The 17,079-nt window shown below is 39.3% G+C and overlaps 2 protein-coding genes across 3 annotated transcripts in view; both read left to right on the top strand.

Moving 5' to 3' along the window:
* Window positions 1-44: 44 nt before the first annotated feature.
* Window positions 45-2,230, top strand: LOC125377045 (bifunctional endo-1,4-beta-xylanase XylA-like). The gene is made up of 3 exons (XM_048389848.1): window positions 45-68; window positions 1,253-1,782; window positions 1,813-2,230. The coding sequence occupies exons 1-3, from the start codon at window positions 45-47 to the stop codon at window positions 2,228-2,230; spliced, it is 972 nt and encodes a 323-aa protein (XP_048245805.1).
* Window positions 2,231-3,210: 980 nt separating this feature from the next.
* LOC124115157 overlaps window positions 3,211-17,079 on the top strand; it is a 38,910-nt gene continuing 25,041 nt past the window's right edge. The window contains exons 1-6 of one of the 2 annotated variants that reach the window (XM_048389530.1): window positions 3,211-3,309; window positions 4,514-4,555; window positions 6,535-6,608; window positions 10,252-10,329; window positions 15,204-15,294; window positions 16,141-16,170. In XM_048389530.1, coding sequence (XP_048245487.1) covers window positions 3,282-3,309; window positions 4,514-4,555; window positions 6,535-6,608; window positions 10,252-10,329; window positions 15,204-15,294; window positions 16,141-16,170 — 343 coding nt within the window. In that variant the 5' untranslated portion in view covers window positions 3,211-3,281. Of the gene's footprint in view, window positions 3,310-4,513; window positions 4,556-6,534; window positions 6,609-9,151; window positions 9,317-10,251; window positions 10,330-15,203; window positions 15,295-16,140; window positions 16,171-17,079 lie in introns of those variants that run through there. The other variant, XM_048389531.1, reaches the window with a different exon arrangement.

Below are 17,079 nucleotides of genomic sequence, written 5' to 3'. Positions count from 1 at the left end.
CCTGAAGAAGACCTGACTTAAGCCTGTAACTCCGTGGCGCTGAGATGAAATACTTGAAGCCAAAATACGTAAGCGTCTTGCGGAACGTAAAAGGAGAACGTCCAAGTTAGAAATCGATGTACGACAGTGTCAGCAAGTCTGTGAACCATCTTGTTGGGAAATGCAGGACTGACTACATCCAAAATGTCATCATGACTAAGGCCAAAAACATTAAGCATTGTGTTCTTCTCGATCGGAAATAAGTTTTGTCGTCATATTACCTTAGAGACTTATGGAGCAATTGGTGGCGACCAACCTCATGTATAAATACCAGTCAGCCTACAGAACTGCTCATGGAACAGAGACATTATTGAACAGTGTTCTAAATGATATCATCATTGGTGTATGCTGACAATGGCAATGTGTCTCTGTTGCTGGAGTGTTGCTTACAAAAAGCTCTCTGAGACGTTTACAGTGTGCCTTTATTCCCTTCGTGTGTAGTGAGTTTATTCCTTTCACGTGTAGTGAGTTTATTCCTCTCCTGTTTCGTGAGTTTCTCCGTCTCTTGTCTTGTGAGTTGATTCGTCTCCTATCTTGTGAGTTGATTCCTTTCGTGTGTAGTGAGTTTATTCCTCTCCTGTTTCGTGAGTTTATTCGTCTCTTGTCTTGTGAGTTGATTCGCCTCCTATCTTGTGAGTTGATTCCTTTCACGTGTAGTGAGTTTATTCCTCTCCTGTTTCGTGAGTTTATTCGTCTCTTGTCTTGTGAGTTGATTCGTCTCCTATCTTGTGAGTTGATTCCTTTCACGTGTAGTGAGTTTATTCCTCTCCTGTTTCGTGAGTTTATTCGTCTCTTGTCTTGTGAGTTGATTCGCCTCCTATCTTGTGAGTTGATTCCTTTCACGTGTAGTGAGTTTATTCCTCTCCTGTTTCGTGAGTTTATTCGTCTCTTGTCTTGTGAGTTGATTCGTCTCCTATCTTGTGAGTTGATTCCTTTCATGTGTAGTGAGTTTATTCCTCTCCTGTTTCGTGAGTTTATTCGTCTCTTGTCTTGTGAGTTGATTCGTCTCCTATCTTGTGAGTTGATTCCTTTCGTGTGTAGTGAGTTTATTCCTCTCGTCTTGTGAGTTGATCCCCTTCGTGTGTAGTGAGTATATTCCTCTCCCGTCTTGAGAGTTTATTCCTCTCCTGTCTCGTGAGTATGTTCGTCTCCTATCTTGTGAGTTGATTCTTTTCGTGTGCAGTAACTTGTTTCCTCTCCTGTCTTGGCGTAGGCGAGAGCTCCCTTACTACAAACAGTTATAGTGCGGGAATGGGGCAACTGGACTACTCGCCTGTTTGTTGTGCGGGAATGGGGCAACTGGACTACTCGCCTGTTTGTTGTGCGGGAATGGGGCAACTGGAGCACTCGCCTGTTTGTTGTGCGGGAATGGGGCAACTGGACCACTCGCCTGTTTGTTGTGCGGGAATGGGGCAATTGGACCAATCGCCTGTTTGTTGTGCGGGAATGGGGCAAATGGAACACTCGCCTGTTTGTTGTCCGGGAATGGGGCAACTGGAGCACTCGCCTGTTTGTTGTGCGGGAATGGGGCAACTGGAGCACTCGCCTGTTTGTTGTGCGGGAATGGGGCAAATGGACCACTCGCCTGTTTGTTGTGCGGGAATGGGGCAACTGGAGCACTCGCCTGTTTGTTGTGCGGGAATGGGGCAACTGGACCACTCGCCTGTTTGTTGTGCGGGAATGGGGCAGCTGGAGCACTCGCCTGTTTGTTGTGCGGGAATGGGGCAACTGGACCACTCGCCTGTTTGTTGTGCGGAAATGGGGCAACTGAAGCACTCGCCTGTTTGTTGTGCGGGAATGGGGCAACTGGACCACTCGCCTGTTTGTTGTGCGGGAATGGGGCAACTGGACTACTCGCCTGTTTGATGTGCGGGAATGGGGCAACTGGAGCACTCGCCTGTTTGTTGTGCGGGAATGGGGCAACTGGACCACTCGCCTGTTTGTTGTGCGGGAATGGGGCAACTGGACTACTCGCCTGTTTGTTGTGCGGGAATGGGGCAACTGGAGCACTCGCCTGTTTGTTGTGCGGGAATGGGGCAACTGGACCACTCGCCTGTTTGTTGTGCGGGAATGGGGCAACTGGACCACTCGCCTATTTGTTGTGCGGGAATGGGGCAACAGCGCCACTCGCCTGTTTGTTGTGGGGGAATGGGGCAACTGGACCACTCGCCTGTTTGTTGTGCGGGAATGAGGCAACTGGACCACTCGCCTGTTTGTTGTGCGGGAATGGGGCAACTGGACCACTTGCCTGTTTGTTGTGCGGAAATGGGGCAACTGAAGCACTCGCCTGTTTGTTGTGCGGGAATGGGGCAACTGGACCACTCGCCTGTTTGTTGTGCAGGAATGGGGCAACTGAACTACTCGCCTGTTTGATGTGCGGGAATGGGGCAACTGGACCACTCGCCTGTTTGTTGTGGGGGAATGGGGCAACTGGACCACTCGCCTGTTTGTTGTGCGGGAATGGGGCAACTGGACCACTCGCCTGTTTGTTGTGCGGGAATGGGGCAACTGGGCCACTCGCCTGTTTGTTGTGCGGGAATGAGGCAACTGGACCACTCGCCTGTTTGTTGTGCGGGAATGGGGCAACTGGACCACTCGCCCTGTTTGTTGTCCGGGAATGGGGCAACTGGACCACTCGCCTGTTTGTTGTCCGGGAATGGCTTTTCGGGTCTGTTGTGATAAAATGAGGCGTCACAGGTGACTGTCTGCATTGACGGTATTATCTGTCTGGTAATTTTGAAACTGAAAGTTCAAGAAAGGACAAAAGATATTAAAAAGCACACGTGTTTACATGCGTGTAACGCCGAACCCAACGGACAGGTGCTCAGAACGTATGCCATTACTCATTTACCACAGCGATCAGTGTGTATAGTTTCTGTATTGTTTATTACAGGAACGGTCTAGTATAACCACAAAAATACTTCATGACAAAACACCCTTTACGGTAATGGTACATATGTGATTAATGCTGTTCAATAAGAACACAACCAAATCTGTCAGAATAGCTGGGCAGAACCCCCTTGATAAGCCACAAAAATGAGTACTGGGGTGATATAATGTGGAACTGTCACCACACTGTGTTTTGGCCTATAATTTGGATAGTCACCTGTACCAATCCCTTATGTCCCTGCGACAAGGGAACGTCCTTATCTCAGAGCTATTTATATCTATATCATGACTGTTAGTGACACACTTTGTAGGACTATGCTGCATTCCGATTAATTCCCTGCTCCCTCTCACACATGGATGCACTAAGCTGGACCGCTGTAGGCGAGTATTGCTGATTACACACGCTTTATTTGCTCCAACAGAACTACGATAGAAATACAAACGTTTTAGTTCGACGCAGCTCGAGTTGTCTCCATTATTCGTGCCAGGATCCGCTTATAGTAGGTTCGAGTCCAAATTGAGTCCGATTACGGTCCTTGGGTTTCATTCCCTGGTACCCTGATAGTGTATCGGGAGTCCTTAACGATATGTTTTTCGTCCGTCTCTCACCTGTACAGAGCGAAGAAGTGAATACGGTCCCATTTTAGACAGGTGTCGTGAATGAGAGCAGCGCCGCAACTACACATTAAACTATGACGTCATTGCATTATTCTGTGCCGTCATTGCATTGTATGACATCATTGGGATGTCGTTGCACGTAACAAATGGAGAAAATACGTAAATGTGCACGTTTTGACATTTGCTAAAAATGTGCACACTAACATAGAGCATTTATGATGTTTTCGTATAAATTAACATTTTAACCACATGTTGTTTAACTACGCGTATTTAAAAAAAAGTTAAATGCAATTTATCTATGCATACTTTACTATACCATACAATTGTTAGTAATTTTCCTTTATTGGCCCTAAAGTAAAGTGTGAATTTGGGGCTTGAGTAACAAATATAATAAAATGCACACAAGCTCCCTTCGTTCCTATTTCCTATTCCCAAGTTTCATTGAAATATGATAACAAATATTTTGGAAAAAAAACTATCTTCCAACTGAATTACTCTAATTTTTTATCTCTACGACCGATAACTTGTTTTTTTCCTCCCACAATAACCTTATACGCTGTGATATAACTGAACTACTTTTCAAGGTGTCCAGAAGCCCGACCTAGAGATGGTTGAGCTTCGGGACACTTTGAAAAGTACTTCAGTTATATTCGAGCTGTAGTGATCAGCTCGAATGGAGAGTAGATCGTAATTGCACCTACTTGCACGAGCCGACGACATAGAGGTTAGCTTCCCGTACATGTAAGAATAGGGTGTTCATGCTGTCACCCACTGGTTTGTTTGGCCTCCATTATGCAGCTGGAATATTGCTGACTTCTAAAGTCAAGGGAATCTCTCGCACCACAAGGCAAAGGACAAGGTAGACCTGCTCACGGCACGAAGTCCCTGTGAAGTATTTCCTTTTTCTCATATAACTGAAATGTATATGTGTTGGACTTGTTGATAACCCCGGTGCTATTTCTTCCAGTTGTGTTTGCCTGTCTTCTTGCAAGTGGCACAGCTGACGACGGTAAATAAATTATAAAGCAAGGTTTTACTATTGAGGACCTAGCAATGACTTTTTGTGGCGATGCTCTTCTGTAACGGATGCATATATGGTAAGACATTTCTGCACGGGATTGTAGCGACGGTGAACCGCTTCTGGAACAGGCGGTTTCGAGGACTCTATATGACGGTACCCTTCTGTAAGGGACGGAATCAATGACTATATGATGAGACAGTTCTGTTAGGGTCTGTAGTGATGGTCAACGGATGGTTGTGATGATTCAAAATGGTCAGACCCTTCTGTAACATTCTGTATGATGGATGTCTGTGGTGACACTCTTCTGTAACAGACTGTATAATAATGTCTGTGGTGACACTCTTCTGTAACAGACTGTATAATAATGTCTGTGGTGACACTCTTCTGTAACAGGCTGTATGATGGATGTATGTGGTGGCACTCTTCTGTAACAGACTGTATAATGAATGTCTGTGGTGACACTCTTCTGTAACAGACTGTATAATGAATGTCTTGTGGTGACACTCTTCTGTAACAGACTGTATAACGAATGTCTGTGGTGACACTCTTCTGTAACAGACTGTATGATGGATGTATGTGGTGACGCTCTTCTGTAACAGACTGTATAATGACTGTATGTGGTGACACTCTTCTGTAACAGACTGTATAATGAATGTATGTGGTGACGCTCTTCTGTAACAGACTGTATAATTAATGTATGTGGTGACGCTCTTCTGTAACAGACTGTATAATGAATGTATGTGGTGACGCTCTTCTGTAACAGACTGTATAATGAACGTATGTGGTGACGCTCTGCTGTAACAGACTGTATAATGAACGTATGTGGTGACGCTCTTCTGTAACAGACTGTATAATTAATGTCTGTGGTGACACTCTTCTGTAACAGACTGTATAATGAATGTCTGTGGTGACACTCTTCTGTAACAGACTGTATAATGAATGTCTTTGGTGACACTCTTCTGTAACAGACTGTATGATGTATGTCTGTGGTCACGCTCTTCTGTAACAGACTGTATAATGAATGTCTGTGGTGACACTCTTCTGTAACAGACTGTATAATGAATGTATGTGGTGACACTCTTCTGTAACAGACTGTATAATGAATGTATGTGGTGACACTCTTCTGTAACAAACTGTATAATGAATGTATGTGGTGACGCTCTTCTGTAACAGACTGTATAATGAATGTATGTGGTGACACTCTCTGTAACAGGCTGTATAATGAATGTCTGTGGTGACAATCTCTTCTGTAACAGACTGTATGATGAATGTATGTGGTGACACTCTTCTGTAACAGGCTGTATAATGAATGTATGTGGTGACACTCTTCTTTAACAGACTGCATGATGGATGTATGTGATTACACTCTTCTGTAACAGACTGTATAATGAATGTATGTGATTACACTCTTCTGTAACAGACTGCATGATGAATGTATGTGATTACACTCTTCTGTAACAGACTGTATGATAAATGTCTGTGGTGGCACTCTTCTGTAACAGACTGCATGATGAATGTCTGTGGTGACACTCTTCTGTAACAGACTGCATGATGGATGTATGTGATTACACTCTTCTGTAACAGACTGTATAATGAATGTATGTGATTACACTCTTCTGTAACAGACTGTATAATGAATGTATGTGGTGACACTCTTATGTAACAGACTGTATAATGAATGTATGTCGTTACACTCTTCTGTAACAGACTGCATGACGAATGTATGTGGTGACACTCTTCTGTAACAGGCTGTATAATGAATGTCTGTGGTGACAATCTCTTCTGTAACAGACTGTATAATGAATGTATGTGGTGACACTCTTCTGTAACAGACTGTATAATGAATGTATGTGGTGACACTCTTCTGTAACAGACGATATAATGATTGTATGTGGTGACAATCTCTTCTGTAAAATACTGTACATTGAAACAGTCTTCTCTTGTGTCCCATATCTCTCCTCAACCAGACCTCTGCAGTACGTGTGATGCCACTGTGTCCAGCCTAGAACACTGCTTCAACCGGACATGTGACCACGGAGAGGTAACGCAGTTTTACTGATTCCAAGCTACGAAATGGTTATGAGAAGGAACAAAGCGTGAGTTAAAATGCCGCTATGTTATTTCGATTATATCCCGGCGTGTCAGCATAATGTGTGAAGAACGGGACGTTCGTCTATTTGATGAAAGCCTACAGCACGCGTACGCTACGGACAGAACCCACTGGTTGATAGTCCAAGAACCCTGGGGTGGTTTTTGTACCGGGAGAGGCCAAAAGGTTTAAACGTGTTTTCTGATGTAAAGTAGGATCACGAATCCACAAAATGCAGTCTTACAAAGCAAAGCTGTGGCTTTAGCCCACTAGAGGGCACTCTTTCAAATATTATTTACCACTTACAAATACTTATTATTACACCAAAGCGTTTATTTCAATATGAAGAAGAATGATATATCGGTAATATCAAAACATAACATGTTGAACAGAGTTGTACGTCGAGTAACTGCAAATAATTCTTCTTCTTAGATTTACGTAATTTAGTCATCTACAACCTTAAATTCATTGTAATGAAAACATATTGTAATACAACACTGTACTTAATATTTATACATATGTAAAAATGTGTAATGAATACAAATATACTAATATAGTGTATATGCTACTTATGGTAAATAGTTTATAAAAGAAACAATAAGTATGGGTCATTCTATAAAACTTGTTATAGTTAGAACGTTTATAATGTGTAGTTTTCTTTAAGATCAGGCCAGTAAAAACACAAAAAGTTTCTCCATTTATCATTTAGCAACATTGTCATATCTGTCCATATTACAACTTTTCTGTAAAGAAACTAGTTTATATGGTATTATTGTCAAGCCTGTTTATAATCTTTTGTTATTACACTGTGACAGTCAATTATTAAGGTAATTATGATGACTCACATTCACTCTTATGATGAACACAAGCACTGGTCACTCTCATCATCAGTCTATGAGTCACGCTCCACTTCATCATCTTCACCTTCATCTGATTCTTCGGGGCCTGGAAATGTGCTGCTATCTGAAGTTGAAAACTTCCATGTTCCAACTTCAATCCATTTCCTTTTGGTGTGAACCTCACTGGGTCACAGAGATTAACATTCTTCCACATATTTGAAACATAATTTGTTCTCTTGATCTTTTGAACTAATGACTTTCGACATGGAGGAAAGACAGCAGCATCTGTTCCTTTTGATCTTGTCCAAAGGACCACGGCCTTGTGCTCTCCTTTCCCTTTCGAACGCATGCTGAGGTATAGTCACATCCAGTCACATTCAGTCATTGTACTTTTGACTGAAAGTCCACCCTTTTCCAGTATTTTGTCTTGTACAAGGATGAGTGTTGTCAATGTTTTTGAGATGATACCTTGTCATCTTGCAAAATTGTGATGGTTAACTGCAAAGAACAGTGGACACATTTTTCCCAAGCAGTAAGTGAACAATGCAAGATCACTGGCTCTACATGCTCTACTAAACATTAGGTACAGATTGGCAAGATCGATGTACATCATCCAGTACTGGGCTGTTTTGCCGTGAGTTCCAGATTGTGTCTCATCAAGGAAGTGGTCATTGTCTCTGAGAAATGCTATCACCTCCTCTGATTGTAAAGAAAGTGTTTTCTTTTTCCTACTTTGCCATAAAAGACACACGATTCTCAAAAAAAACCCAATAAGGTTGGTAATGTTTGAGGACATGAAATGAAATGAGCTATGAAATGAGTACATGTGATTTCCATATATTTCCTCAAAAGATGTTTCCCTTATCAGGCTGCATATCTTGGAATACTTAAATGATGTTAAACTAATCTGTCTGAGATTGGCACTGTCTTAACATATTGTCATTTATCTTGACTAAATGCAAAAATATCATCATTTGATTGTCACTGCCAATAGGCAAAAGCAAATTGTGTCACTTCTTGAATGTAATGTGTCTGAATCGGTCATATTTGACAGTGAGTTCTGGGAATCACAACTGACTGATATACAATAGTTTTAAGCTGACCATTGACAATAAATGCCCCTTTGTTGTTTTGAAGTACCCTTTCACGACCTTTGCCCAGATTTAGAAAATGAATCATTTTTTAATTTTGTGTTGATGAATAAACATGTTGAAGAGGGTGGTTTAGAATAAACCAAGTAAAACATGTACATGATATATTTTGTCAAATAATAAATTGTATTGTATAGTTATCCAAAAGAAACAGCAGCGTCATAAAAGCTGGTGTACATTGCCTAAAACAGAACGTAAGCAGAAACTGTGTTTGTGTGTTTTTCTACTGGCCTAATGACGTGTTTTCCTTTTTAAAGAAATGTTGGTGATTAAATTAAACATTAACAAATGAACTAAACTATCGTGTATGTAGCCTGAAAAACAACTTATTGCCACCCTCTGAGAATAACAGTTATCTCCCTTAAACATATTTAATAAAATGACCAACACTTATTGTTTTTTTTATAAAACATTAACCATGTGTGGCATATGCACTTTATTGGTATATTTGAAGTCATTATTCATGTTACAAATGTATAAATATTTAATACCATGTTATTGTCTTGCCCCTACGAGGCAATATTTTACGGACGCTTCTCCTTCTATCTAAGTCAATTAGAGTTATCTTTTCTTACCTTTTTTTTCATACTTCCGGAAAAGGCACGTGTTTGAAATCAGTGGTTTCTACGCCTACTCAAAGGTCTTATCACCATAACTCAAGTGCTGACATGTACAGGTTTTTTACCCTTTTTGTACTAGGGGTTTATGACGATTAAAAAAACAAATACAAGCATCTTTTCGAAGTCGTTATAGTTATATTACAATATGTTTTTATTACAATGAACTTTAGGTTGTAGAAAGACTATTATACGTAAATCAAATATGAATAATTGTTTGCAGTTACTCTATATACAACTCCATTCACCATTTTATGTTTTTATATTACATATATATCATTCTTCTTAAGATTGAAACTGATTATGGTGTAATAATAAGTATTTGTAGTTGGTGAATAACATTTGAAAGAGTGCAGTAGTTTACCTGAAAAACATGCTGAGTCATCACTCTAGCGCCAACTAGTAGATTTGTAAGACTGAATTTTGTCGATTTGTGAGCCAATTTTACATCAGACTACATGCATAAATCTTTTGGCCTCTCTCGGTAAAAAAATCACCTCCTTGCTCCTGGACTATGATAGCCATCTGTGCCCTCGGTTGAAGATGTATGAGAGTTATATACTTTCAATCATCCTCTGTTTTCAGATTTAATGCTATTCTCTAGTCTGATACTGGTTCATATTAGTCTTGTAAGAAGCGACTAACGGGTTAGTGTGGTAAGCCTCAGGGCCGATCCCGTTAGTTGCCTCTAACGACAAGCATAGTCGCCTTTTACGGCGACCACAAGGCTACCCCTCCGCTCTTGAAAACCTATTCTACCCCGGACCTTATCGTTTTTTTAATTGATATATGTCATCGTATCTTATTTGCGTAGATCGATGCTCATGATGTCAGTCACTGTATTGTCTGATTCGGACTCGATTATTTACTGACTGCTGGCATAGTAATATTGCTGAGTGTGGTTTAAACAACAAACTCGCGAAAGAACAAAAGAAATAACAGTTAGCATCCGAATTATTTGTCATGATCTTTTTCATTTTTCCTCCAGGAGTGTTCCCTGGTGGTTCTACCCGATAGTCGTTCCATCGGTGAATACGTGTATAAAAGTGGCTGTGCGACAAAACATGTAAGCACAATTTATTGTCATTTTACACATACGTTATTGTATTAACTCGTGAACTTTCACTCGGTCAGATACCATTGAAAGTCCACTCGTTTCGTAAAAGTGGTATCTAACGAGAATATATATTTATCATATAATGGGTAGGTTTCTCTGCAGGATAAAGCCAACGGATAAAAACTATATCCGTTGGGGTCATATGCGGATAGAGATGCAAATATCAAAGTTCAAGTAGGGACTACTTTCACTGTTTACACACAAACATGGCGTCGCCCTTGGGAGTCTGGAGAAGCTACTGGGATAAGTGATATCATTATCAAAAGAACAGTCTAAAATACTGAAAACCAGTGTCTAACTGTGATGTAGCTAGGGCATTTTACAAGTTTGGGCAACTTTGGAGACATGAATTGCGAAACAATTTTGCGAGGGCACCAGTCCCAACCAAGCGGGATCAGTAGCCATATCTGTGCTTGTAGACCTCTGCTTCTTGGAACCTTTTCCACAAATTATAATAGCTGGATTTGCCCGAAATATGTTTGAATTGTTACTTTGTTTCGTTTTGTCGCTGTGTGTACATCTGAGTGCACTTCGTAACGTTATGACAGCACAGACCGACTGTCAACAACTTCTGAACGTGGCCGTGACGTCTCATAGACTAGGGTGAGAGTAGCTTCCCTTTGACAAAGGGCAGTTACTCTAGCGGACAGACCGATGGATTGCCGCGAGAGGCAAGTAAAAATAATTGTTGTTTTGCGTATATGTTGCTTCGCCACTGTATAAGAAACAGCTTTTCAGTTGGAACTATATTTGCCACTGTCCGACTGACTCATCACTTACCCTGTGACGTAACAAATATTAATGTGCGCATTCAAGGAAACTTGCAACGTTTCGGTAATATTTGTGAGAGAGGGAAAGCGATTTTCAAGCACAGAATTAAAGAATGACATTATATGATAAAGAGGTTATCACGCTTGTGTGTTTGGGGATGGTAAATATCCTGGGCCAAGGCTCGCGAAATACAATGGTTATTCCTAATTCCATATATATATAATTCTCTGGCGTTGACGTTTTATATCAACGCCAAAGAATAACCGCTCTAAACTGTCCGACGAAACAGATTCCATCCAGCGTTAGAAGGGGGAAAGAGCAGTGACTATTATATTATGAATGGATCACTGAATATCAGTGATGACACCAGGAATTTGCGAAAAGGGTAAGCCCTACCGGTAGCACCCGACACTCGCACAACTGCATAATGTCATGTTCAAATGTGAACTACTGCGAGTATTTTTCAGCTGATGTTGTGCGTCTCATAATTGTTTGAGTGCTTTTTTTCTGAACATCGCCATCTCAACTAGGCCGTTTAATTAAATACCTTTTTCTAATAATACTGAATACTGTTTCAAAATGGAATCTTTGACAGCAACATTTCAATGGACTTTCCCATACACCACAGACCCCCTAATATGGCCACACCTAACAGGGCCTCGGCTATTCTATAGCCAAAGGCATATTAAATGGTCTTTTAAGGTACTTTTAAAGTAAATTTTAAATCGAGTGTTTTTCAGATTTCGCTTGTGAAAATCCCAATATTATGAATAAGAACACCAGCACGACCACACTGCTCTTTGGGCATGTGTATTCTTTTTGGTTTGCAATGCTTAGAAATTATTGAACGTATTTTTAGAGATGCAAGTTATGTTTTCTGTCAACTTGAGTTCTTACGTTCAGATGTCTTTTACTGTTCAGGGCTGAAAAAAGTTACTCATACTGTAACTTAAACCGCCTCAAACCACAAATCGAAAACACAACAGCTGTACTCGATAAGACATCCAGTAGATTACAGTTGTACTTATTTAACCAATGCTATCGGTCAAGAAGATTAACGTTGACGCTCTCACGCACACTCCTACACACGCACACTTGCACACGCACACACTCGCACTCATACACGCACTGTGTTATATCAGTGCAATCGGTTACTCTACCACTGATAATATGTTTATCCCCCAGGCTCTCATAGATAGGTATATTCAACGTTAAGGTGGAAAATTGTAGGCTATATTTGTAGACTTTTCTAAAGCATTCGATTCAGTCTGTAGAGACAAATTATAGTTTCTATTTAATTCACAAGGCGTCAGTAAAAAAATATTTAATTGTAATGTGGTATTTATAAGGAAGTTAAATCATCTATTGAACAAAACGGTATGTATTCAGATCATTTTATCTGCCATGCTGGTGTACGCCAAGGATGTGTAATAAGCTCTTTTTGTTCTGTTTTGTTTATTGATGAGCTTGCAGGCCAAATCAAAAGAAATTATGATGATGGTATACAATTACATCCTGAACTTATACAAATATTTATGTTTATTTGCAGATGATATAATCATGTTCTCGAGTACTGTAAAAGGTTTACAAACTTTGATACATCAGCAAGAATTGCACTGTGAAACTGTATTTGGAAAAGGAAATACGCTGTCAAAAATTAAACGTGGTACTTTCGGGGACAATTACTTCGAACTGAAACCTCCTATAAATATCTTGGTGTTGTATTTTCAAGTTAATTATCATGAAACCAACATATGCGTAATGCAGCAATCCAAGCTAAAAAAATGTTATTAGGAATTTTACAAACGTTTGAGCATTTTAGCGACTGCTCATAAATCTTATTTTTAACATAAAAATAGCTCCTATTCTTTCCTTTGGTTCGGAAATATGGGGTTTTACAGAGGCTAAAGTAATTGAATCCGAAAATTTTCATGCTTGTAAAAGATTTCTCTGGTGTTAAACATAGTACTTCTAACGTAATGGTTCATAGTGAGTGTTATAGCATGGCCTTGTATATATAGTAATAATTAAATAAGTGGAGTAAGATTGAGCGTAATTTTAATTGGCTGGGGCTTACAACTCGTACTACGTACGAGTCTCATCAGGCCATAACTGAATAACGGACATGAAGTAGTAACATTACTACTTCATGTCCTTTCAAACATGGAGATCTACTGTAGATGCGAATATTATAGATTTTTAAAAATACAAATATGCGCAGACAGTTGTTTAACTGATGTAAATAAAAGAAAATGTAGAATATCATTAACATAATTTAGATGCAGCTCACACTGGTAAAAATATGTTGGAGTTACCAAACGATACCAAAATGTTTAAGAGTATGTAGACAATGTTCCTTAAATGTCGTCGAAGATGAATTTCACGTTTTACTTGAATGTTGTAAATACGAGTAACTATGATAATTTAAGGAAAATATATATTGAACAGAAATACTATGTACATCCAAATTAATACAAGTTTTTCTCTTTAATACCACATGTGCACTGAACGGCTATACGAAATCTATCTATCTCTATATATCATGCCATCTTATTAAGAAATGAATCCTGTAACATCTTAACCGCTTCCTCGTTGTCATGTATTCTCGACTATCGGCCTGTTGCCTTACCGTTATATATGAATAAACTGAACTGAAAAGTGCAATAATATCTAAGTTAAGTATCAATTTTGTTTCATGTGTCTGACTAATGTTGAGTCCAGCGTCACTTCATAAGTTCAGTATCAATATATGTTCATCTTGCTAGCTATCATTAAGTTCAGCATCATCACTGGATCATATTGCTGACTAATAATGAGTTCAGTGTCAATATTAGTTCACGTGGCTGACTAATATTGAGTTTAGAATTAATATTATTTCATGTGTTCAATATCAAGTTTAGTTAATTTTGCTAATTACTGTCAAGTTCAGTATCGATATCAGTGAATTATACTAACTAATATTGAGCTTAGTATCCATATTAGTTCATAAGTTCAGAATAAAATTAGTTGTTTATACTTACTAATATTTAGTTTAGAAACCATATTGGTTCATAAGTTCAGTATGAATATTAGCTGATGATACTAACTAACAATATTACATAAAGATACTAACTAATATTGAGTTTAGTATCCATATAAGATTATAAGTTCAGTATCAATATTACATGAAGATACTAACTAATATTTAGTTTAGTATCCATATTAGTTCCTAAGTTCAGTATCAATATTACATGAACATACTAACTAATATTAAGCTTAGTATCCATAGTAGTTAATAAGTTCAGTATCAATATTACATAAACATACTAACTAATATTTAGTTTAGTATCCATATTAGTTAATGAGTTCAGTATCAATATTACATAAACATACTAATTAATATTGAGTTTAGTATCCATAATAGTTCAATAGTTCAATATCAATATTAGTTAATTATACTTGCTAATATTGAGTTTAGTAACCATATTAGTTCATTTTGCTATATACTGTCGGGTTCAGTATAAGTATAAGTTCATTTTGCGAACTAATTCCAAGTTCAGACTGAGTATCAACATTGGCTCAGTGTCAATATTAGTTCATTTTGTTAAGTTGTTTCGAGTTCTGTATCAATATTAGTTCACGAATTCTATATCAATATTAGTTCATTAATTCTGTATCGACATTAGTTCATGATTGTAATATCAAGTTTAGTTCATGTTGCTAACTAACTTCGAGTTTATGATCAAAGTTAGTTCATTTTGCTAACTAATATCGAGTTCTGTATCAACATTTTTATTTATGTAGTTTACAGGTATTATGTTCAGTATCAATATTGGTATATAAATAAAGAAAAAAGAAATTTCAAACTGCTGTCAAGTTTAGTGTTAATATCAGTTCGTGTTGCCAGCTTATGTCGAGTTCATTATCAATATTAGTTCATTTTGCTAACTTTTGTAAAGTTCACTACCAATATTAGCTCATCATGCTAACTCGGGTCGAGTTCATTATCAATATTACTTCATTTTGCTAACTACTGTAGAGATCAGGGTCAGCATAACTAGGTGTTGTTTCAGATGTGTGATGCTGACGAGAACGACAGGAACGTCATTTGCAGCAGCTGCAAGGACAGCACCCACGACAACGTAAAGCACTGCCATGAAAAGCGTAAGTCCAGTCAGCTCATCTCTACCCCACTGCGCTGTACCTTAACACCTCAATAGTAGAGGTCGCATTACATGGTCTGATCAGCGGGGGGCCTTCCCGGACCTTCCATTGAAGGATATATTGTTGCCAGTCCTCCCAAAGTGCTAATAAGTATAATATTCCAAGGACTTTAAAGTAATCACCCTAATACTACCAACATTTTCGATCCAAGTATCCATGTTGGTAGCCCAGTGGTTAAAACGTTCGCTCGTCACGCCGAAGACCCGGGTTCAATTCCCGACACAGGTACAATGTGTGAAACCCATTTCTGGTGTCCCCGTCGTGATATTGCTGGAATATTGCTAAAAGCGGCGTAAAACCACACTCACTCACTCCATGTTGGCCAGACCCTCTTTACAAGTGTACAGGAGGATCCCGTCAGTGAACTGGTTATCCCCCTTGTCTCCAGCCCGTCCCTCACCTGACATGCCCCTATTTCTAATGTTCCACTCCCAAAACCAGATGGCTTGTGTACAAGGTGCTATCACTGGTACATGTTTGGCCGAGTGTATGTGGCTGCCGACGTGAATAGAAAGAAACAAGCTCGCTAACGTGTGGTATAAAACATGTAAATTCTCATATGCCTAAGGGGCGGTCGGGTAGCCTAGTGGTTAAAGCGTTAGCTCATCACGCCGAAGACCCGGGTTCGATTCCCGACATGGGTACAATGTGTGAAGCCCATTTCTGGTGTCCCCCGCCGTGATATTGCTGGAATATTGCTAAAAGCGGCGTAAAACCCATACCCACTTACTCACTCATATGCCTAAATGTCCATGTCACCATAATCTTTGTTTTGTTTTCCTTCAGTTCATGAATTCCAGAAACAACATAGCCCAGGTAGGGATACTACATGTATACCATTGCTTCAGATTTATATTACCGTTTCAATTATATACCACTGCTTCAGATATATATCATTATTTCAGTTGTATACTATTACTTAAGTTGTAGACCCATGAAGATCCTGAGAAGAGCAACCAATGCTTGCCGTAAAAGGCGACTATGCTTGTCGTAAAAGGCGACTAACGGGATCGGGTTGTCAGGCTCGCTGACTTGGTTGGTGCATGTCATCGATCCCAATTGCGTTGATAGATGCTCCTGATGTCAGTCATTGGATTCTCTGGTTCAGACTCGATTCTTTACAGACCGCCGTCATATAGCTGGAATATTGCTTTAAACAACAAACAAACAAACCAACTTAAGTTGTATACCACTTTTTCAGTTGTATTGCCTGAATTGAGCTATGATACACTGCTTCGGTTATATGCCGCTGCGTCAGTTACATAAAACTACTCCAGATACTTACCACTAATTGGGTTATATACCACTGCTTCACTTATATACGAATCCATCAGTTATATACCAATTTTTAGTTATATACTACTGCTTCAGTCCATCACTTCAGTTATGTACCACTTATTAAGTTTTATAAACCTGGTTTAGTTATATATAAGTAATCCAGTTATATATCACTACTTCAGTTATATACCAATAGTTGAGTTACGTTGCAAAAGTTGATATATATACTGATGCTGCTATTGTGTAACACTTCTTCAGTTAAATACCACTGCTCCCGTTATATGGCACAACTTAAGATCTATACTACCACTTCTATTATGTGCCACTACTTCAGTTATATAGAAAATGCTTCAACTATATATGGCTACTTCAGTTATATACCACCACTTCAGTTAAATATTAATGCTTCAATTATATACCTCACCTTCAGTCATATACAACCACTTC

The sequence above is a fragment of the Haliotis rufescens genome, unplaced genomic scaffold (assembly GCF_023055435.1).
Source record: "Haliotis rufescens isolate VD_foot unplaced genomic scaffold, xgHalRufe1.0.p SCAF_8, whole genome shotgun sequence".
Lineage (NCBI taxonomy): Eukaryota > Metazoa > Mollusca > Gastropoda > Lepetellida > Haliotidae > Haliotis > Haliotis rufescens.
The sequence above is the reverse complement of the archived record's forward strand: the minus strand, read 5'-3'. Positions and strand labels throughout refer to the sequence as shown.

Excerpts from the sequence above, each read along its gene's own strand:
- LOC125377045 (XM_048389848.1), top strand. The coding sequence starts at position 45 with ATGAAATACTTGAAGCCAAAATAC. Across the intron at positions 69-1,252 it reads AATACTTGAAGCCAAAATAC|GCGAGAGCTCCCTTACTACA; the intron begins GTAAGCGTCTTG and ends GTCTTGGCGTAG. Across the intron at positions 1,783-1,812 it reads GGCAACTGGACCACTCGCCT|CACTCGCCTGTTTGTTGTGC; the intron begins GTTTGTTGTGCG and ends GGGCAACTGAAG.